At 37.3% G+C, this 23,990-nt stretch overlaps 1 protein-coding gene across 1 annotated transcript in view; it reads right to left on the reverse strand.

The window, feature by feature from the left end:
* Positions 1 to 23,071, reverse strand: part of LOC107098977 (attractin-like protein 1) — a 60,934-nt gene extending 37,863 nt beyond the window's left edge. Inside the window, exons 1-9 of the mRNA XM_015396892.1 lie at positions 22,860 to 23,071; positions 22,564 to 22,755; positions 17,265 to 17,498; positions 16,559 to 16,696; positions 13,922 to 14,015; positions 4,985 to 5,037; positions 3,674 to 3,768; positions 3,322 to 3,400; positions 14 to 171 (exon numbers count right to left, since the gene is read on the reverse strand). Of these exons, the coding sequence (XP_015252378.1) occupies positions 14 to 171; positions 3,322 to 3,400; positions 3,674 to 3,768; positions 4,985 to 5,037; positions 13,922 to 14,015; positions 16,559 to 16,696; positions 17,265 to 17,498; positions 22,564 to 22,755; positions 22,860 to 23,013 (1,197 nt within the window). The 5' untranslated portion in view covers positions 23,014 to 23,071. The remainder of the gene's footprint in view (positions 1 to 13; positions 172 to 3,321; positions 3,401 to 3,673; positions 3,769 to 4,984; positions 5,038 to 13,921; positions 14,016 to 16,558; positions 16,697 to 17,264; positions 17,499 to 22,563; positions 22,756 to 22,859) is intronic.
* Positions 23,072 to 23,990: the final 919 nt, after the last annotated feature.

Here is a 23,990-nt window from a genome sequence, read left to right on the forward strand (position 1 = left end):
CTGTTGTTCTTACCTGGATTTTGATGGGCCATGAGAAGTTACTGACATACACGTAGAATGTAATGTTCGGGTTGCTTCTGAAGGTGAACTTCTCACAGGAGAAACTGTCCCTGTAATCCTTGATGTTTGTTTTGGACACAATGGGCACTTCCTCTCCAGAGATGGTCCCAGCTGTTAAAACAAAGTGTCCGTTTTTAGAACAAAGCCATTTAGCTTTTAATAAAAAGAAAAAAAAGAAACCTTACATATCGAGATGAAGGTGCTTTGACTGCAACGTGTGATTATAAATGCATTAACGAGTTTATTTGTCCATTTCGAACAACAGGAGAGCACTCATGTGCAATTATCATTATTTCTTAACTGCATTTAACTTCAATGCAGTTAGCAAAAAAAAAAAAGAAGTATTGTAGGATTGTTAATGCTTATCAAATAAAGAGACATGGATGTAAGTGAAAGGCTCAGGTTGTACAGTGACAAACACCCCTTAACTCAGGACCCCCACTTCTTTATGAATATATAACACCCCAAATTTCCCATTTAATGTCCATAGATTGGAAGAAAGCACCAATTAGAGCCAGTATTCATAAATGCATCTGTTAACAGTTAAAAATGCGAGTAATTCTGCTTTTGTGGTGTTTTTTTTTTTTAAATAAAAAGTATTTTCAAGGAAAAATATTAAAAATAGCCTGTTCCTCATCAGCCTTTATTTTCCAAAATGATTTCTTTTCCTTCTTTATGTCAGTGCTTTCCCAGCATTGATATTCCAATCCACAACTCTGAAACAAAAGCAGCAGAAATGACAGCTTGAGTGTCGCTACGTGAGCATGTTTATCTTAATTGAAATCACCCCCACCTTCCCCCACCCCACCTAAAGGCGCCTCTTGCTCTTGTCAATTGTTAAGAGGCTTCTATTCCTTCAGAGACAAAAAAGAAAAAAAAAGAAAATCTGCGTTGAAGAAAAAGTAGGGGCCCCGATTCAAATATTCATGATGGAACACTGAAAATGCTAAAGTTGGTGAAGAGAAGGGTGCGAGGTGAGCCTGTTTTAGTTGCTGGAAAATGTCAGTGTGGTCGGAATGAACTGAGTGCACCAGGCGAAGAAAGGGAGAGCAGGAAATGAACAGTGGCATCGGACAACTGCAGTGTCCTTGGGTGTTTTTCCTCAGGGACCTACAGCATCAAGTTAATTGGGAGACTGTAAAAGCTAACAGAACATTTGTTCATGAACTCAGGACCCAACATAAACAGCCAGAAATCTGCTATAAAATGGAAACCCACATTGATCCACACAGTAAAAACACAGTCTTTACTCGTACTAGGACTAATACTAAGTCTTCTTAAAATACGCTTTTCTGAAACTGAGTTTGGAACCATGTCCCTCTGAAATGAAATTGCACTTATATATGTGGAGTGATGGCGTGCCGTCTGGAAAGTCAACCTTCTGCGGGTGTCAACCAAAAAAACAAACTTTCTAACAGAGAGTTAGGTCTGTGGCCACTTGTTGAGAACACAGTGAAGCTTCTTGATGGCGGAGTATCGTAAAAGTGAACAGATGAAAAGGAAGAATGTCTTATTTTGTTCACATAGATGTTTCACTGTCAGAAACACTTTATGCTCAATGACAATTAACATTTTAACTTAGAGGAGGACTACATTTATGCCAAATATGACCAAAAGAGCTGGCAGTAAGTTAGCAGCCCAGACAATAAAGGTGACTGAGGCATAAGCTGTGAGCAATGAGTTCATTAAATAATCAAGTTGCTTTATTTTGATTTTTACTTTTTACAAGTATTCAATACTGCAGCGCCTCAGACTGGAAGGAGGTGAGAAGAGTGGTGAGAACAGCAGAGAAGATCATCGGGGCTCCTCTTTGCCTCCATTAAAGACATTTCATCCCAGCGCTGCGTGTCCCCAGCCCGTAACATCATCAGTGACCCCTCACCCCCCCAACATGGACAGTTTTCCCTGCGGCCCTCTGGTTAAAGGCTTTGAAGCATCCTTTGCAGATCCAGCAGATTCCAGTTATACAGTTTCTTCCCCACTGACATTAGACTGCTGAATGTTATGTAAAATGGGTTATTTTATTGTATTTTATTATATTTAATTATAAAAAAAATGAAATGTTAGAACTGTAAATATACAGTCTTATGTTTACATTACTTTTTCTATGTATTTTTCTTTTACTGTTTTCAAGGCTGTTCTTAATGAAATTTCTTTTTGTTTACACTTGTGCATACAAAATGACAAAATAAATCTAAGTCTAAGTCTACTCTATCACATTGCTTCATGGTGCTGGAGGTTCTCTGCTGGGTTGCTTTATTACTGATTATAAATCCAAACCTCTGTCTCCAAAGGTTTTCCTTTAAATTCACAATAAACTGCTTTTAGCTTCCCGCTCTATTCGCTCAGCATCTCAACCAAATGAAAGAAAACTGTTTCTTTAACAAAGACTATTAAAACTTTCCCTCCAACCTCAACATACCTATCTAGCCTTAGTCGGAGGCTAATTCTAGTAAGTTGGCAAAAACAAATATCTTAATGTATGAAAACTGTAGAAGCACTTACAAAGTTTCCTGTATTTAAATGTTCAGAGCTATTGTGCGAAATCTTATTTATAAAAAAAATGCTATTCTCAAGGATTAGCTGTTGGGAGAGACGTATAGCTGAATATGAGCAGAGGGACGATCCTTGTGTTTTAGTTTTGCTGAATTATAGGCATGATAATTAAGGTTATGCTTCTAGTCTGCTTGGTGTCAAAAATCCTGCTCTCACAAAATACTTACTGACTTCTTCCACATCACATATTAATCCATATATATATGTTGTGTCACAATCGTCTTAAGCAATGGATGAATAAGTTCATGCAACATTAAACCTGTAGGGTCTCTTTGGCTGTAAAATCAGCTTTTTTTCCTCATTTAATTGTTGCAGTTTTATTCTTGAAGCGGAAATGAAAAAAAAAAAACAACAACAGGCAGCTACAATATGGATAATAATTTAAAAGGGAAAGTTATAAAACTCATATTGTAAGCCCTGTAATTATATTTGAAAGATACAATTTAATTCAGAGTCATACATTTAAGCGAAATTAGCTGTAATGACCCATGACAAAACTAAAGACATATAAACAGTACTTTTCTGTGTGACTGGAAAATAATTACCGCTTTTCCAGTCATTTTCCTGCAAACTGCCACACAAATTTTAATAGAAAACAAAGCAAAACATTGACAAATGTGTTATTGGGCTGATGATTAGGAAATAAGGCGCCTTCTTAATTTTCAGTTTGCATGAAAAAGCAAAATTATTTAAGAACAAAATTACCTGTTGAACCCACGGACCACGTGATGTTGAGGTTAAAGTTGTTTGATGCGTTGATGGACAGGTCCAAGTTCTTGTTTGCCTAAAAAAAAGAAAACCGAATCAAAGATATTAGCAGGGAGACCATATTTATTCAACAGCAAATAAACAAATAAAAAAAATCACATCATGATAGGAAAAAAATCAAACAATAGTTCAAGAGGTACAATCAGTCATTGGTGCGTAAAACTCAGTTTTATATCAGAATAGTTCAACATCAACAACTTATAATGATGATCATCACAAAAGATAATTGATGATCAGCTTTATACATGAAAACAAGTCAAGGAAAGGCATTTATTATTAAACGAGTTACCTGTTCAGGCGAGGCCATGAAGTTAATGGCGGTGTAATGATTATCATCTTCCTGGATGAGACTGAATGTGAACTGATAGTCAATCAGGAGGTTATCTATTAAGAAGAAAAGAAGAAGAACAAGGGGAGGATTTCTGAAAACAAGCTATAAGGAATTTTATTTTAAAAAGTGTTAACATTTATGTTTGCAAAAGAAACATCATTAATACAAGTAGAGTAATGTTTGGCAATTTGAACATTCTTCATATATATACACTAGTAAGTCCATTTATCCAGACCTATTATGTACTTAAGTGAGATACTGAATAAGTTACTGTTCAGTGTGTTTCATGCATTTGTCTCTATTATCAAAACATCAGATGCAATTTTCAATCATTACTTTAGGTACAAAAGCCTGAATTTGCTGGTATACATTTCTTGGCATAATTGTTGTGAAACATGCAAGATGTAAAAGCAGAAAGGGTTTTTTCTGCTTAAGTGAACAAGATGGGATTAAGAATATAGTCTTAAACTTGGAAGCCGACATTAAGCTCAAAATGATCAATAAGAGAGAGAAAGACAGAGAGAGGGGGGGAGAGAGAGAGCTCACGAACAAACCCTGAGACAAAGCTGAGCAGTGTCACCCTGAGCATGCTCTGCTAAACGTGTGCTCGCTGGCCTTTCTGACTGGAGGGAGTGTCGCGTTTACAAAGCAGCGTAAAAAAAAAAAAGCACAAGGAGCTCCAGTGGTGTCCAGAGGTTAAAACAGGCTTCAGGGTTTTAGTTTCCAGTCTCCTCCTCACTGAGCCCGTTGTCAGGCTACGACATTTCAAAAGGGACAAAGCCTTGGTAAAGGCTCTGATGTTTGCAACATCAGCGCTGGAAGACATAACAAATCACAAAGTACTTCTGCGGTACTGTGAAGGACACCCCGTCGTGCAAATAGACACAGAAAGTGGTCTGAGCAGGTATCGATGCAGACATGTATTTCTTGCACTTTCATTGGTATTTCCTTTCCTTCCAAGTTACGCTTTCTTTTCATCAAATTTCTAAATGAATAGGTGTGCCATCGAGTGAGCAGACAAGTGGAGGATTTTGACTCCTCCGTCTCCTTGATTAGCTCAATCACTCACTCCCTGTGATGCACTTGACATTTTCACGACAAGTCATTCTGTCATCGAACATGGGCCCCTGGTGCCAAAGTGCTAAGATGCCATCTGCCCTGAGCGGAAGTGTGCTAGCAGAGAAGTGGGAAAAAGAGGAAAGCAAAGAGAGAATAGCCTGTGAAATGTCTACGTGTGTGCGGGTAGTAGTCCAGCGGAGAATCACTCACAGTAACAGGTTCCTCTGAGTGGATTACCAAGGTAACGGTTTTCTGAGTCACATCTGAAGGGAAAGAGAACATGGAGAAGCAAATGAAGAGGAGCGCTAAAAGACAAAAACAACGCCTCTTATCAGGTGCAGAGTATGCCAAGTGCCAGCGCATTAGCTCCTTCTGTTGGCACCTCATCAAGCCTCTTAACTTCTGACAGGAGAAAGAATCTGACAGTTTATGGAAGTTAAACAGGCTTTTCTTAACTTTTACTAAACCAAAAACAATGACATGAACGTTTATATGCACCTGATTACAGATGACAGAACTTGGCACTGGAAATAAAAATATGTCTACATGAGTTGTGAATAGATAAATAAATATCAACAGCAATTTAAATTAAGATATAGACCTAAATAGATTAATTAATCATTAATCATACATTTAGGAAAAAAAAAAAAAAAACTCAAAATCAGAACAAATAAATATCCTGTTTAAAAAAGGGATTTGATCATTTCTTTGCCAAAAGTCTTAAATTGGACAAACAATTTGTGTTTTAGATATGTTGGGATTATTAAAATCATTTAACTCAGTGTCAAAATAATATCTGCTGATGAACAAAGAAATATAATTGTGCCGATTTCTGCAAAGATGATCTAAAAAAAAAAAAAGAGTAATAATTTAATAGATAACGTCTGTTTAACAGTAATTTCAGCAGGTAAATAAGATTACCTGCCAATGGAATCTGTATTTTTACCCTTAAAATTAAATAATTAGATATTAAAATAAGATATTTAAATAAGAAACTGCAGATGTTTTCCTTATTTTAAATGTAAGTTGTTTTATTCCATTAGCAAAGTGTCTCAATTTGAAAAAATGCATTAATTTTAAGAAAAATTTACTTACTTCTGCTTGTTTTTCACTGTATTTTTAGTTTTTTTTATGGAAGGTTTGTAAGTAGAGACATGTCCAGTCACATTAAACATTACAATTAGACCAGATAACAGACTATTTTATTAACGTTAGCTGCAACCGCAGCAGTGTGTCAAATTGTGGAATCAGCCAAAACAGGCAAACTTTATAAATGAAGAGCTGCCAAGTAAAAATAATTTGTTTATATCCACAGAGGGAACGTCAACTACTCTGAGAATATGTGTGCACATTAGAGTGTTTTATTAGCCTCATGGCTTTCCAAAGCCCTCTAATCAATCCGAGCATATGGTCATGTTCACTGGACTGCATTGCCCTTTATCTTATTTAAATGCATCTCTCACTCCCGGTTTGTTTATGTTCTGAAGTCTAAGCAGCTCACCATGAAACAGTTTTTCTAAAGTATTACCATATACTGTGGATTCTGGAACCATACAAAGAAAGTGAAAGTTGTTCTAAATATTACCTCTGTCATCACATAAACCATTCCTCACAGTTTTATCAACTTTTTTTTTGAACGACTAATTAAAGTTGTTAGAATGTGAAAAATCAGAGGCGGTGTTGAGGAGTCAGAGAGGCCGGTGACGGGCGGGAGGAAAGCCGGCTGAGAGACGAAAACGCCACTGAGGAGGAGGGGGTGGCTGTGAGGCGGTGTTGCATTGGAAATGGGCTGACTCTGATTCTTAAAATATTCTGCCACATTTGAAGAACGCAGGGAACACTTTGTGTCGTTTCTGAGTTTGTGAAGTTTCTAATTCTTTGTAGCAAACAAAAAAAAAAAACTTCAAAAGCAAAACCCATTTTTGGGTTTTAAAAAGATTTAAAGGGATGCTTGGCTTTAATTTTTAGACTTTTTATTTGGCTTTTAGTACAGTGCAACTTTACATTTTACTCAGTAGGCTCCATAGTTTAACTTAATATACAATATGTTGGTGAAAGTCCTGGAACTTTGCTCCAGGAAATCAAAGCCAGCCATGAGCCAGTGGTGGACGACTCCTTAAAATGGTCTCCTTAAAAATCTTTAGCTTAGAACTGATCGATTTTAGAGGAAAACCTTAGAAGTCACTTTTATCAATGATCAGGGAATCATTAGTGTGCATATTAACAAATACCTTTGGTTTATATCAGTTGTCCTATTGAGCTAGAATCAACATGCAAAAAAAGTCGTATCAGAATCTCTTCTGCTTAAATAAATTGCCATTAATGTTGACAGAACCATGATCCATTATTAATGCTGTGTTTTTATCCAATCACTTTTCTTGGTGTTGTGGTTTGATCATACAGCTCTGAAAGAGAGGAGTTCCCATCCAAAGGTAGTGATCGGTGAGCCCCAACAATCATATTACTGTACGACAGATAGCAATTTCAGTTTTAAGTGACTTTGATCTCCATCACAGGGAACTTCATTTTTCTAACTCTGGAAGAAGATTTATAGTCTCTAAGGCTACGTTCACACTGCAGCCTGAAGTGACCCAAATCCGATTATTTTGCCCATATGCGACCTGGATCTGATCTTTTTATGGTTGTCTGAAAAACACAGATCAGATTTTTTCCAATGCGACCCAGGCCACTTGTCTATGTGGTCCTGAATCCGATACGACTGATCTTTTCAAATGCGACCTGTGTGTGAACGGCCAGGTCGCCTTCATCCAATCTGAACGCCAATAATACCCGACAAAGGTCACTATTCTGGGTCTTGCTACACAGAAGCGGCAAGAAAGACAACAACCATGGTGGACGATGATGCAGAGAGTAGTATTTCTTTTTTAACCATCTTGAAAAGATTGAGGTTTTAAGGTTTGTAAAGATCGCTAGATGCGCCCCAGCACTACCATCCTTGTTTACTTCTGTAAACATAGAGCACGGTGGCTTGTGAAGTCATTACGTCCTGTACTGCGTACATGGGACACTTAAGCTGAATGAATGCAGTTCACACAGGAGATCACGTACAAGTCGCATGTATTTGGAAATGTGAATGCCAATGAAAAAAAATCGGCTTTCACAAAAAAAAAAAAAAATCGGAATTGAGCATCAAGGCATGCAGTGTGAATGTAGCCATAATTAACTCAGCTAACCGCCCGTTCGAACCGATGATCACTACTTTCACCCCTGGTTTGTCATGTGACTCCATCATGTGACTCATAATGCCTGCGCTATCTTTGTTATTTGTCGGGCCACTGTTATAACAAATCCCGCAATGCTTAGCAAGGAAAGCTCTCCCTTCAAAGCATTCCGGGATATGGCTGCTTGTCAGGTGACCATGGGCGATCACTACTTTTTAAAGTGCATGGTGGGAAATTTTGAGTCCACTCATTTTTCATCAACTAGACAAGGGGTCGGCAACCCGCGTATCTTTAGCTCCCCCCCCTTGCGGCTCCCTGGAGCTTTTTCAAAAATGTATGAAAAAAATTTTTTTTCATTTGCTTATTTTAATATGGTGTGCAGGAGGTCAAACAGACATTCATTATGTTTTCCAATGCTTTTTTTGTACAATAAATACAATAAGTAAACATCAATTTAAACGAAAATGTGCGTCATAGCAATAGAGATCAGTGGTCGAAGCCTGTAACACATGTCTCAGCGCGGAGCGGTGCCAGGCAAAGAAAGCGGCGGGTGTGTCTTGGGCCATTGATCCCAAAGGGGAAAAAAAGGAAGATACCTGATGAGAACAGGGGATTCAAAGAAGTATGGACCAAATCATTTGCTTTCATTATCAATGCGGAAGGATTGCCTGCATTTTTGCTTTGGCATGACAATTTGTCAAATAATAAAAATTGTAATTTGGAAAAGCATTACCAGGGAAGGCTAAATATGCAGCCGATCACAAAGTTGTGAATGAGGGAAAGAATGCGATTGGAGAATTTCTGGAAAGTTTAGAGGAGCAAAAAGATAGATTTAAGAAATGTATTGCATCCCAAAGTCCACTACTGCTGCTAGTTTTGTTTCAAGCATGAAAAAAACCATCCACAGATCAAACAGGTAGCTCTTTGATGTAGGTATGTGATTTTTTCCCCCATTTTATCCCTCCAAATCCTCAAAATAAAAATATCACCAAGAAACGCTGGTGAAGATGGATGTGGGATTTCGGGGTTAGAGACCTCTGCTCTGATGGATGTCAGTTCCAGCTTGGTTCCTCATGACTCAATCAACTCCTCCCAACAGAAACATATCCAATATAAAAAGATTCCTTTATTGCATTTCTATAATTTCATCAATGCAACAACACTTAAACCGTGTGGTGAAGGGCGGTGAAGCTGTGAGGGGTGAAATCCATGCAGTAAAAGGTTTCACTGCTCCTCCCTCGCCTCATGCAACTATTTGACATTTGCTCCAGAATTAACATTTAATTATGAATGCTTATTATATATTTAAGACCATCTAGTCCTTTTTTTTATAGTGGTCTAATACACTTAGAGCCCATGTTGCCATACCAAGCTTATATAAGACTTTTACATTTTTGCGGATCCAGACAGATTTGTTTTTTGTTGTTTTGTTTCAATATTGCTCTTCGAGCAGTTTGTGTTGCCGACCCCTGAACTAGACGTTCGGAAACTCATCTATAACTATGCAAACACTATATAGTGCCATATATAGTGATTAGGGTGGACATTCAGCCGCGTAGACAGTCAATGCGAGGTAAACACAGCAACAAGGCGGGTTACAGCGGAAGCTTGAGCTACACATAATTGTTTATAATTTAAAAAAAATGTAGCTTGCAAGCACAAACATTGCATTCTCTTTTATTTTTGTTTCCAAACGAATAATTTATGCTCCCTCAAAAATGCCAGCTGTTTGGATCCATAGCTTGAAGGGCTAAATATTTTCTGTTTGGATAGGGCCAAAGTATTTCAACTTCCTGGAATTTGTAGAGGAATAAATTCCACACACCCATTTACTCATCAGTATAATTCAGCTTCTCCACTCATTCAGTATCTTAATTTAATCTACACCAGCATGCATCCATTCATGCATCCAAACTTCAGGCAATCCCCCTTCCCTGTATCTTAATTTGATCTACACTCCTCTCCAACCTTTGTGGCTGTGCGCTATATAAGCACAGGCTGCTTTAGTTACAGCAAAGTTTGTTACTACTAGTGCCTCCTGCATAAAACATTTTTTTATAATTTAAGTTCCCTTAAAAATGAACAAAAAGGAAGAAGTAGTTTCCCACTGACTGATCACAGCAATGTACCATGGTCAAAATTAGCTCAAAACAATTATTATTCTGCATTAATGCACTCTTTGCTTCATCAGTAAAGCTATTATTTCAAAAACCTAATGGCATCTGCGGTTTGAGTGTAAGCACAGGTGGATGTTTACATGTGTGTTATTTGTGTATTTTGTAGCCTTGTGCTGCGGTCTGCTAATCACTGCTCTGCACTGCATTTTCTGGAAGAAGAAATCAATGTGGCACTTTGTCGATTGTGCAAAGTGCAACAAATTCAGCATAACGGTTAACAGAAAGCAATGGGAATCCATCGCTTTCTGGAATTACTCTCCTGAAGCCCCTCTTATATACCTTTAATCATTTTAATTGCTATCTTAGGAACAATAACATTATAAAAAACATAATTTACAAAGTAAAAATAATATATGGATGCTGCTTTTTGTTCTATCATAGCACAGTATTAAATTTAAAGTGAAGCTGAATTAAGCTCGTGCGTAGAAAACATAACATTTTTAACAATATTAGAATCAGGACTTAATGTATTTGGTTTCCGTAGCAACAAGCCAGTATGAAAAGACACGACAAAATCCAAAATTTTTCAATTTTGAACCAAAAAACCTCAAACTAAATTACTGAAATGAGCCAAGCTATTTATATAGAAGAAATAAATATCAATTAGTTCAACTTACATTTATAATCTATACATCATTGTATTGCATTCATACATCGATTCTTTTCTTTAAGAAAGTTGGACACAAAGAGCTGCAGCTTTCTGAGTCTTCTATGTTCTGAGCAGCCAGAGAGTTTTCGGTTGATGGAAAAAGAAAAACTTCACACGAGCCAAGAACTAAACCATGAATCATGTTTGCAAATAAAGTAACAGTTTCAGAAATAATGAGCTGTATTTAAAAGAAGCGGAAGTCACTGAATGATGCTCCAGTTCTCACTTTTTAGGGCGTGATAATGTCTAAAAGAGCAAAGTAGCAAAATCACTCTTTATGCCATTTTAAAAAATTGAGAATACCTACAATCAAACAAAAAAGAACCAAAAACTAAGCTCTGATCAATTTCTGCTCAGAATATATCTAGAAACTGAGGTTAGAGCCGGCAAGATACTGTAAAATCTTAAAGTATAAGTGATTAATTTAAAATTTTTAAAGCCTTTTAACTACGTCCAGAAGAGCTTTCACAGATAATGATGGATCTTACACTTTAAATAAAATTAAAAACCATTATTTTTATCATTTGTAATAATAAAGATATATAATGAATAAATCCACTGTACTTCAAAAAGTCTCTAAGCACTGTTAAAAAAAATGGTTCAGGTTCTGTAAGACCAGAGTTGGCATATTCGATTTTGAACTATAAGTTGAAAATCAAGGACAACTTCCGTGGTGGAATGCAGCAGCCATAAAGACACTTTAAAAGTGTTGATGGTTTGTTTCTCCGCCATCGCTGTGTATTTCTCCAAGGAGACAGCCAAAGTGCTGCCATACAAACAGCTTAAAAGCAGCAGGAGCTACAGGTTTAGGAAATAACTGGATAGAACATCCTGACACAGACTACAAAGTATTTCTTTCCAGACTTCCTCTAAAAAGGAAACAGTGTCAGCCTTTAACAAAGCCACATCTCATTACAATGTTAAATGCTATTAAAAAAGGAGAGAGTTAATTATGTTACCTATGGGGCAAAATTTTATAACTTTGAAATCCAAAGGTGTGCATCATCTGAACAAAATGACTTAAGAGGAAAAAAACGGTTAGGTTTTATGTTTAAAAAGCATAAATGCTTGTTCAGCTTTGCCTGTGACCCCACCATTACTCTACTGCATTATCCTGCTTCCAGCTGTAAAAAAAATAAATAAATAAATAAATAAAAGTGCCAGTTTAAAGTAAATGGTCCTCCCACGCGGCTGGAATCCACCGTCTCAGCATAAATCACAGTGGATGTAGACTTTCTGGGCGATAATGCAACTGATCCCTAGTCGTTTTTATCCCCATCAAATCAACAGCATCTCCACATCTGAGACTCCATGTGAGAGGAAACAGAGCTGGCTCGCAGAGATTTGACATCAACGCTTACAACAGCGTCACGAAAGCCATGCATCATCCGTCCTGAATTAATCATATACACATCAATCTCAACGTGTAATTGAAAGAGGGGGGCTGTCGGACTCAAAGTTAGATTTTTGATTGCATTTGATCCATATAGAGCTGTTTACTTACATGATGGGCATATAGTTGTTTCAGATTTGAATACAAAAATGCAGCAACAATTCATACTACAATTTAGTATATCTGATTGATTATTTTTGTTATGGATCAATTTCGTTATCATCAACAGAAGTAGTAGCTGTGGTAAAGAAATTATCAATTTTCCACCTTATTGTTCTGTATTTATCTCCACCAGGGGCTGCATTTCCTTCATTTTTTTTCCAGCTTTAATGTCATTACACTGTCAAAAGTACAGTGTAAAGTTCTTTATATAGAAGAAATTCACATCAGACTGCCACAAGAGTGAAAGTCTGTCTCTACAGCAATCCCTCACATTAAACATGTATGCAGCGACAGTGGAGAGGAAAAGCTTGAGGGCTCGAAATCAGAACCTCCAAGCTCTATGCCCTAACCACTAGGCCGCCACTCCTGCCCTTTTGTGATCTGATCACACTGGAAGGGGGATGGGGTTATTTAAGGTCAAGTGTCATTCTGCTCAGGTGTTGCTAAATAAGAAGAGGCAAACTTTTTTTTTATTTTTTTTTTACTGTGCTTTGTTAGAAGTTATGTTGGTTTATTTTGTTCTAAATGGAAATGGAAAGATAATGGATATAGGAAAATAAATGGCTTTAAGCATAACTCTTAAGAAGACCTGCATATTCTTGATTGAGTACATGAAAGGCCAAAGCTTACCAGGAGAGTAATCTAAAATATAAGATTTTAGCCACTACAATGTTGTTATTATTATACCTTTTTTAATGCATTTTTCCAAGTGTTTTTTGTTTATCTAGCAAACAGACTTATTGTTAAATAATTTAAATCTTGCTTCTAAAAACTGTATTCAAGCATCAAATGAAATCCAAAGAATTATGTTTTCTAGAAATGTACTCATCTGAACCTAAGGGCTGACTTTCCGTCCGTTTATTACCATGACCCGTGATTATAAAGTTTCAGTCTAGTCTAATGTTTACTTTAAAAACCACAGTAGAAGAAAAGGGTCTCAAATGTGCTTTTCTTGCATTCCTGCAGTGAGGAGTCATTAACTATGTATAGCAGAAGAGTTGATGTCCCACAGGGTGTGAGGAAGCAGTCGCTGTGAAACAAGGTTTTGATAGGATCTTAAGAGTAGAGCATATTTTATTAGCAATTAGCACAGTTGGCAAAGAAATATCAGCCTTCTAAAATCCAGCATTTTCAACAAAAACAAATAGTTTGACGCTTTAAAGGATAAAAGAAAGCAAAAGTTCAACCTTTATGTCATCTGCTCTCCCACACAGCCTGGATCAGGGATTTCATATTTAAATATACAAGTGGTCACCATGGATCAATAATTACTTCAGATTAAAACAACTATTTCTATGAAAAAGCACATGTGAAATCAAATGTGGATTACAACCATGAATGGCATTCATTTCGTAAAAAACAATGTCAACAAATCTTATGCCTCTTTCTTCTTCTCTAAATCAGCCACAACTTTCTTTGTTCTTTATTCATCTTTAACTGACATTAAGATGATGTTTAGACGGGGAAAAAAAGTGACTTTTTTTTATGCCTAAACCAGGATACAGGATGTGAAAAACTGCAGCCATAAACCAGAGGATAAGAGTGTTTGTTTTCATTGTTTTAGCTGTAGGCTGTTGTACTCACAGCTGGCACTGGTCTCCTTTGATTCCCTTGGTGGTGCAAAAGCATTTCCCCGTCAACACCTGGCATACATTTGCATGACCGTTGCACTTACAAGCTGAAACAGGCGACAAGAACAGATAGATCAAACATTGAGACAAAAAGAACAAATTAAAAATAACAGAGGAATTTACTGATAAATGTAAAAAGTGGTTTACTATGAAGATTTGAGTTGAGGAACACAAAAGAGACAATTCTGTGCTGTAGAAATTGTTCTTCCAATTTAAAGTACTCGGTGAGCAGTTTCCTGCTGTCGAGGCTAAGCTACGCCTCAGATTTCTTCTGTTGCAGAAAACACACGGGAAAGATTGATATTGATCTGGGGACTACGGTAAACAATTGGATTTCCCAAAAGAAAGGCTGAACTTCAAAGATCTGATAGACACACACACCAAACCCCCGGGTGTTTGAGAGTCTGTGTCGAAAATGCCGCGATAGGTGGGTGGACAGGGTTCTGAAATGATTCGACCGCGGCAGGCTTTTAGGTTAGCATTTGATGGAAAATAAGAGACCCCTTCATTTTAGTTCACCAACTTTAAAAAAATACAGAGAAGACAAATTACTGAGGGGTCAGTAGACCTTCCACCCCAAATTCTACCATAGTGCATATTAATATCTTAATTTACTAGAGTGCTTTAAAAAAAAAAAAGTGTCTAATCTCTTTCTTTCAGGTTTTTCATTAGCTACGTTTCACAACTTCATCTTTTTATCTTTATTTTTCATGTTTTTTATTTAATTTCCCTTTGAGATTAATAAAGTATTCTGAATTGAATATAATTGAAATTCCACCAAGAAATCTAGAGGAAATGAAACTCAGCTGGTTGCAAAAGTATGTGTTTTTCACTGAAGGACTTAAAAGCATAAATAAGGTTTATTAAAGCATAAATAAAGCAAATTGTGCTTGTGTAGTTTCTGCTATGAAGACTTTAGAAGCTGTATGAGAATCAAGAAAATCACCTGGAAATAATAAGCTGTAAGCTAATATATTTAGGAAAAACAAGCTCTAAGTATTTCCACCTTATGTGTTAAACTCAGTTTGACCCTTAAGCTATTATGGCTACAAAGGGTGGAGTAACTAAAGAAGATGACAACAATGATTTTTCTCAGAACTTCTACTTAAACCTATTTAGTTTGTACCATTTCAATCTGAAGACTTTCTATTCACGCCTCGTAAAATGTGTATATTCTGTAATCTGCTTGCATCTAAAGTTATAAGATTTTCCAGTAGTGCTGAGATGGTTGCAGTCAAAACTTGGAATATTATATATACCGGTATATAAGTTTACCCAAACAGCTTTTCCAATTTTTCATTGCTAAACGATTAGAACTTCTGCTTACTTACTGCAATTTTACCCGTTTAGCATGAATTGTACTGAAATCAATGACTTGACAGTCTTCATAGACAGATAAGGCTTTTCTTTTAATGAATTTACATTTTTTTTTTAAACTAATATGAATGTTTATTATCGTAATTAAGATCAAACTGAAGCAGGTGATGCATCCTCAATTTCATTCAAACTTGCAGGTTTCAATGACAGAAATGAGATTTCCACCCACAGAAACAAATGGAAGGATTATTTAAGGTGCTATGCTGTTTACTGTCACTGTACAGCTTTAAAACTGCATCAGCATTAAAGTATGTAAGGAAAGGAAATCCACCCAGCTTTATGTTTTTGAATGTAAGGATGAGTGACTCATCGTCCGACACCTCATACAAATACATGTGTCTAATTTCTGAGGAATGCAATTCATGTTTCATGGCAAAAGACATGAAGGGAAATCAAGTCTCATCTTTCTCATCAGGCAACGTTCAGGGGTTTCAGTGGATATCAGACACTGATGCTTTAATCCCTATTCGGACTTTACACTCTGCTGTCATTGCAGACGTTCTACTTTTTTAAATTCAGCAGGGACTACAGTAAAAACATTGCCCACTGAAAACAGGAATTAAGTCTAAAGTATAGTCTGCACCAGCTCAACAACGATGTTCTCTGTTTGGCAGAGACACAGGAAATAAAACCAGTTCTGTAAACCACTTAATAAAGAAGTCTTACAACTGGTCAAACAACTGAAAGAAAGGAGCTTTTGTTGGAAATTGTTTCACCATTTTCAAAACAACTTGTATCAGGTTCCTCTAAAAACTATCATGTATCCCTCCCTGGGTGTAGTAAAAGGCTCTGCATAAAAGGCATTTGTGTTTGAAAGCTCTCTAAATTCACCTAGAGTGAACTTCAATGGATACGATTTTATATTAACATAGCTGAGAAAAATCTTTGTTTGCATCATTTCACAATTTTCCAAACTGAAATTTCTTGATTGATTAAAGACATTTTGCATTATTTGGGACTTTTTTTGCACAATACATTCTCACTATTTGGTTGGATCTTTTAAACGTTGCACAAATCTTAGCTTAACCAAACCCAAGCTAGATATTCCAACTCCATAAAATAATCCAGGTTAGATCTTTATTTTGGCAATTAAAACAAACCCAATACTGAACTGTTGTCTACTGATTGATTCAGAGGAAAAAGAAATGACAACTGGGTGAAGTCTTCATTATATGAAGGAATAAATAAAGTCATAAAAAAGGGCGCCACTCACCCTGACATTTGCCGCCATTGGTCGGGTCTCCGTGGTAACCCGGCATGCAGGTCTCACAGTTAGGACCAGTGGTGAGGTTGCGACACTGCTCGCACACACTGCCGTTCACACACGTGCTGTGGCCGTTACACTGGCATGCTGGAAAGCAATATCAAGACAAGAGGATAAAAAGACCTGAAAGAAGAAGGATGATTTAAAAATGCATGTCAATAAACCCGAGTGTCATGGAGTCGATGCGGGATTTAGGAATTTTACTACAGCTACGGTTGAAACCCATTAATGCTGCCAGCAGCCATGTTATAGGAATCACTTTTGAAAAATCATTGCTTCTTTTTGGAATTGCATTTATTGGAACAACTTTAAATTAGCCTTTGGATATACTAAAACCAGAAAGAAAATGTGGTAATTTCCATAAATTAAAATTTATAGCAGAAAACAACCTTGGATTGATCACATTATCGCGTTGAGAAAGGGTTATATTGTTATCTGATAACATGTGTTGAAGCGTGGAACGGAAGGAAAATTAAAGGGGGAGAGTAGCATTAGGTTGCAAAAGTCATCAGGGAGGGATTGGTTGCATTCAGCAGCTGAAACTAGATTCCAATACATGGATATCTTTTCAGACCAAAATCAGAACAACCCAACGGTCAATACCTAATAATGTAGTAGAGATACTATAAGGTGGGACGGGGTGTATATTACTCACCAGGGCAGCTAATGAAGGCCCATTCAAATCCTTTGTCTTTGGGGCAACTGCCAGGCTCAAGGCTCATGTCATGGGAATGGCCCTGCTGGCCCTGCTTTGCAGCTCTTTTCATGGGCCCCCTGTAAGACCCTTCCATGCACAGTCCCTTCCCTGTGCTGCTGGGGTCGCCACACCAGCCGCACTCGGGCTGATCCAAGCACTGGGAGCACGTCCGCAGTCCTGAACAGTTTTGAGCTGGAGAGGAAAACAAGTAAAGGTCACATCTCTTTGTGCTAATCACCACTTTCATTTGGCCATTCATTTCAGAGGACATCAAACGCATCTTTCTTTTGTCTTCTAAAGCATTTTGAATCCTTGAACTTGTCTGCATTGTTAATCACATTACGAACACAAACTACTATGTGAATTATTGCTGGATAGTCAACACCACCATGAGGACACAGAGGACGGCTCTGAAAGCAACATTGGAGAAACTTTATGCGTTTAAGTTATAAACAGGAATGGACAATTTTTTACTTTTCTCATTTTTTCTGATGAAAGGAAAACCGATGGATTACATTTTTGTGACCTTTTGTAGGCCGTCCTTTCAAACCTCTGTTACTATTGTTTTACTTTGTGTTTTCTACCTTTTAAGTCTGAATTATTTCAAACATTCCACATAGGGGTCACCCTTCTTCCCCGTGTCGACTATTATGAAAACTGTAAATAAATACTGATGTAAGCTCCATTCAGACTCTGTGGTTGTTTTATTGTTTTAGAGTTCTCAGCCATTTTGCTTTTATTCTTCTTCTTCCCCCCCCCCAGAGTTGTACAAGATATTCTTTTTACAAAAAAAAGCCACTTGGGCCTGGGCAGACAGTGCGCCAGTTAGAGTAGCAGGTAGGAGGCCAATGAAAACTCTGGACAGGTGTCAAGATTGACCACTCAGGTGGCAGAATGTGATGAAAGGACAATCTTTTTTTTCTTCCACCTTAAAAATCTGGCCTTTATAGAAAAAAATCCCATTACAAGGAAAAGCCTTAAGTTTATAGTTTGTAGGAGTCATGAAGTGCATACATACTCTACAACCTAAGCTACAATTGAGTGGATTAAATCAAAGCATCTTAATATGTAGGAAGGTTCTAGTCAAAGTCGAGAAATGAAGTGACTTAGGAACCCTTGGCAAGAGCTAAGATTTCAGGGAACAGATTCTCCCCATAAAGCAGGCCCATGCTTGAGGTGCTTTACAAAAAAAACAGTTGAAATTTGTGTAATTTTGTACTACAAATCAAAATAAAATTGAATATAAGCTTGTCTAGTTTCAGACATTGACGAAAAATGTTTTGAGGGATAATAACAAGGGCGCTACCAGTCACTTTGACACAAAGTCATTTTAAAAATATCAAATTTTAATATCTTTTCAGAAAGATTTAGTTTGTTTTTCTTCTTTTACAGGATCCACTGCCTAAGAAAATGAAACGCGGCTAACACTTAAACACAATGTAGTGAGACAGCAAGAAAACAGACCAGAAAATAGATAAGACGATAAGAAACAGCAAAGCAAAGCTTCCCTATTTTAATGGCTGATAAGAGTCAGAATCACAGTCTGAGACTTTAAATGAGAATCTGCCTGAAAACTCCAAAGCTTTCAAATTTTAACAAAGTTTCAGAAAGGGATTAAATGAGCCACATATCTTTGCACTTCACCCTAACTTTAGAAACCTGAAGGAGGAATACTGCGCTGCCATCTGAGAGACTCTTAAGGACACTTCGATTGCTTGGCAAGTTTCAAAGCCACCACTCACCCGCTCAACAGACACCTCAGCAGAGAAACGCCGCCACTATTTTAAGACGACAAACACTGAGTGCTTTTACCTCAGTTTATGTCAAACAAATCTCCAGCTATTCCGCTAATGGATGTGAAACCATGACAACACAAGAGCAATCAGAACAAAGTAAAGCCATTTAAGTTTGCTTAGACGACAGGCCATAAGTGGAGGATTTCTGCAGAAAATGCTCTTCTAAAAAAAGAAGACGTTTGGAAGCAGACGCTTGCTTTGCCACAACATAAAAGCATGTTGAAATACAAAAAGCTCCTAACACACAGATCAATTGTGACAGCTGAAGGCCTCCCCTGATAAAGGAAACCGATCAATTGTCTTATGATTTATCAAATAAACAACTTTGCTCCGTTTAAAAAAATAAATAATAAAAAAAAAATCTAAATAATTTTCTTTTTGTCGGTTCTCTGATATGTATTTGCTTTATTCATAGCTATAGCCATGCTTACATTTCTTCAAAATCTCTTAATCAGACTGAAATGTGTTCCGTTTCAAAAAAATCTAATAATACCAATTATGTCCATGTGAACATGCCTTAGCTATGGATGCAAAAAAGGCTATTAGCTTCAGAAACAATGGCTTCTTACGTGCCATTAGGCTGGCAGGAAAAAGTATTTCTTTCAGTTACCTTCTTCTACTCATCAGTTAGTAATAAATAGCTTTTAATTTAACCACAGAGTATAAATTCATCTAGGGGGCTTATGTCTAAAATCAACTACTCGACCACTTTTTGGTCTCTGTGGTTGTAGCTAAAGTAAATGATAACATTTACTTTCCTTATTAAGGCAAGGTCACAAACGTTGCGTATGACTGTTTTTTTTTTCTCCGATATGATTTTTTCCATGTCACACTGACTGCGTACAGAGAGGCTCCGACTAGGCAGGGTGAGCAGATCTGTGCAGATTTTTTTTCACTTCTGTCTCTGTGCTACAAAAATAAAATAAAAAACATTTCCCACAATTGCCTCCGAAAGATTATAAAAAGTTCTTAAAAATGAAATTTAAAAGATACTGCTTAGCATAAAAATATAAATAAAGCAAAGCCACCCCTAAATGATTTTGCGTGGCATCTCAAACCAGAACAGATAGCGAATAATAATATGCCTCTATTAAAAACATAATGTCATCTATGTCTAAATAAGGAAAACTCAGCAATACAGGATGTTGGATGGTTTATATGCTGACTGAGGCAGTGAGAGGTGATTCTCAGAGAGAGATAAAGAATGATGAGATTTACTTACCTGCTCTGTCTGCCCCGTGTTTTGGTTTTTGTGAGGCTCAAGGAGGATCACTATTTTAAAATATCTGTTTTCTATCCTCCTGAAGTTTCTCTTTTCTTTTTCGTGAATATTGATGAACTGCGCTTTCTTTCCCTCGCTGTTTTTGCGAGGCTCAAAGAGGATCACTATTCTATACGTTCTCTGTCCTCCTGAAATCCTATCATGGGTAAAGTGCTCCTTTTAATGTTTCATTTATTTTTTATACATGAGTCTGTCCCACCTGCCTTATTTGGATTTGCAATTCCAATCCTGACTTTTTTTCTCTTGCGATTGACAGATTTTATTTTGCCTTTCCCCAAAAGCGGCTGTGTGTTACTTTTTAACAGCGTGTCTGTTCCTGTCTAACCCATGAAACTGCAGCTAAATTACTGCATAGTGTGACTAAGAGCTACGCCAGCTCTCTTGCAGAAAATCGTGTCGGGTGTGATCATCCCCATTGTCCCCTAATGACCACGAATAGCCATGGCCTCGTAAGGAGCGATTTTCTGTCGACTAGAACGAAAAATCGGACTCAGTGTGTTCAGCGCTTAAACTATTTTGCTAGCTTTGTAAAACCCTGAAAACACCAAATCTGATTTTGCGTACTACAGCTAAATTTATTTTTTTTATTTTTTCCTACTTGCTTTGATTCTTTTATTTTCCTGTATTTTAATCATGTAAAGCACTTTGCATTGACTTTGTACTGAATTGTGCTATACAAATACATTTGCCTTGCCTTGCCTTGCCTTGCCTAAAGAAATTCAACATGACTTGAGAATGTTTGAAACTTAAATAGTTAATTTAACCTTAAGGAAACAGTTTTATAGCCCACTCTAATGAAGAGCCATTACGTATTGCCTGGACTCTGATTTGTCAGTAAAAAAAAGGCAATATTTGTCGAAAAAACTCTCTGTGGAAAAAACAATTTAACCTTTGTAACAAAAACAATACATGTTTAAATTCAAGTAAGTAAAAAAAAAAACTTTGAATAACAGTAATCATTGTACCACTGCTGTACATTTCCCCTGTTCTTGGGGTTTTAGATGTATTTATATAGAAGGCCCAACCCAACGCATACATTACTGCACACACTGAACACACTCACGTTAAAAAAAGAACAAAGAAAGAGGGAACAAATATCCAAGATTGAAACATCTCTCCGAATTCACCCAAGCAAAGAGAAAGGAAGGGAAACACAAAAGGTTTTTTTAGAACAACCTTCCTTGTCCTTCATGCCAAGAGAGACTAATTCCTCAAGACAAATATCCACAGCAAACAGCATTTCTGTGTTGCCCAACACCAGCAGACACAAATGAATTTGAGACAGCACTCCTGGGCTCCCTAAATTTGTTACTCGCTAAACTGATCAGAGATTTTTCTCAATGTGACACAACAGGGGGAATAATTCATACATCAAGAACCGGCATCTAGCTGAAAGGCAATGTCGACCTTCAGGTGAAAGAGATCCCCAGTACGCTTACTGCTAGGTAGTCAAAGCCTATTTTCTCCTTCATATGTGTCTACTTTTTAATCTGATTTGGACCACTGGTCTTTGTTATTTTTGTTTGTTTGCCTTTTCTTAATTGTTTAGGTGGATCATTTTTGCGTAAACCTTGAATAAGACGAGTTTCTTTGAAAACTCTTCATGGTTCTTGTCAGCTCCTTTAGACACACTGAAAGTTGTCACAGCTAGACTAAATTTACGATGATACGCTAATTTATAAGAGCGCATTGGCTTTTTGACCAACATCTGGGCTCCCTCTCCTAGGGTTCTATCCCATTATTTTAGTACTCTCTGCAAATTGTTAAACAGAAGAAAGAGCAGGTAAGAAAGATCCCCCCGATTTTCCTAGCTCCCATTAAACCCCAGCCACCAATCCTTAACGCAACATTACTTAGAAGCATCAAACAGTAAAGAGACCAGCTAAAGCGCAGTCAGGAGGGACAGCAGCAGTTAGGTGCGAGTTTAAGCAAAAGTAATTGGCCATTAAGAGCCAAAGCAGATTCCATAGTCAATTACAGGAAACAAATACGATTTTCCCTGTGATTCAAACACCTTCGACTTTAAGCCATTTGCTTTCCCGTAACCTCTCTTCTCTCCATAATGAATATCGAACAATTACAGAAGCCAATCTAGGGAAACTTATTGTCTGTTGCCCTGACGTTAGACTATAGACCTCCGGGAAACTCACCTACATTTAATTTGCCTGGAGAAACTTACCCACACAGTCTGAAGTCTGCCACTCCAAACACTGGCCATAGGGGAATGAGATGACATATGCATTTGAGTCCACACAGCGCTGCGTGCTGCCACACCACATGCACTCCGTGCCCTGGCTGGTGCAGTTGGCACAGTTTGTGTGCAGAGAGCAAGGCTTCTTGCATGACGTACGGCTGCTATGATTGGGGTTCCCTACAAACAAAAAAAAAGGAATGGGACTTTAAGAAAACCTTCTATAGGTAAAAGCATGTTTAATTTCATAATATCCAACAATCTGTGTGTTATTTGTGGCTTACCAGTAGCTTTTTCACAAATGAGGCCATGAGCAGTTGCAGTGCAAGGATTGGCCCGAAGTCCTGAGACCTGAGGCTCCTCCAAGTAGGCACAAAAACCAGAGTCACTGGGCTCTCCAGGCAGCCAGCGCAAGCTGCTATTGGTGAAGGGAGACATGTCCTCCCAACCCCAGTATGACACATTGATTTTCCTCAGGCCCACCCAGGGAGACAGTCGCTGTGGTAACAAAGCTGAAGTCAGTGGAAGTCTGAACAAAAATATCCTAAATGCTGTTCAGTCACGCTATTATAAAAAATAAATAAATAAAAATAATTGCTCCATTTCCACCTGGGAAGAAAAGATGCCATTAAATATCTGCCAAACATAATTTCACAGATATGTTTACTTATTTAACTCCACGACTCAGCTTTTAATGTAATGGGAAAATAATGTGGAACAGTACATCAAGGTACTGCTTGGAACAAACAACAAAGTTCTAAACTAGGCAGACAAACAGCTAATTATAGCCTCATGAGAACAGCATGCATGACCAACTCTGCAGAGCAGCTTTGCAATTGTTCTGAAGCTATAGGAGGAAAATGTAGCTATGAGGTCAGGAAAAGAGGAGCAACTGCCCAACATTTTCACTAAGTAGCTTTAGCATTTAGACCATCAATAAAAATAATATTCATCATCTCTCCTCATTAATACAGAAAAATAGGAATAATCCTAGATTTCTTTTTAATAATTCAGCAGCTCACCCAGAGCCATAACTCTGTTGAACTGTCTATCCCATCTTCATCTTAGCAGTGATGATTTTTGTGGAATACTTTATAAAAAAGATTAATTCCATTAAAAATGAGATTAGCACTACTCTAAATATGATTGGTTTATCTCTGGAAGGTGAGGCAGAATCTGAGGTGTTATTTTTGATCAGGACCTGTCATTTAAATCCCATATCAAAGAGGTTTAGATGTTAGCGGGTTAAGTTTTGTCAATATCTCCCTTTTGTCTCATCTTTCTTTAAACTTGTCTTTTTTTTTTTGTAAAGTTGCCATAACATAATTTATTCCCTACATAAACCATAATAAAACTATTTAGATATTTAATTATAGCAGAGCACTGTGGTGAAAGCGATAATACTCCACTTGTGA

Source organism: Cyprinodon variegatus, unplaced genomic scaffold, assembly GCF_000732505.1.
Source record: "Cyprinodon variegatus isolate N-32 unplaced genomic scaffold, C_variegatus-1.0 Scaffold828, whole genome shotgun sequence".
Lineage (NCBI taxonomy): Eukaryota > Metazoa > Chordata > Actinopteri > Cyprinodontiformes > Cyprinodontidae > Cyprinodon > Cyprinodon variegatus.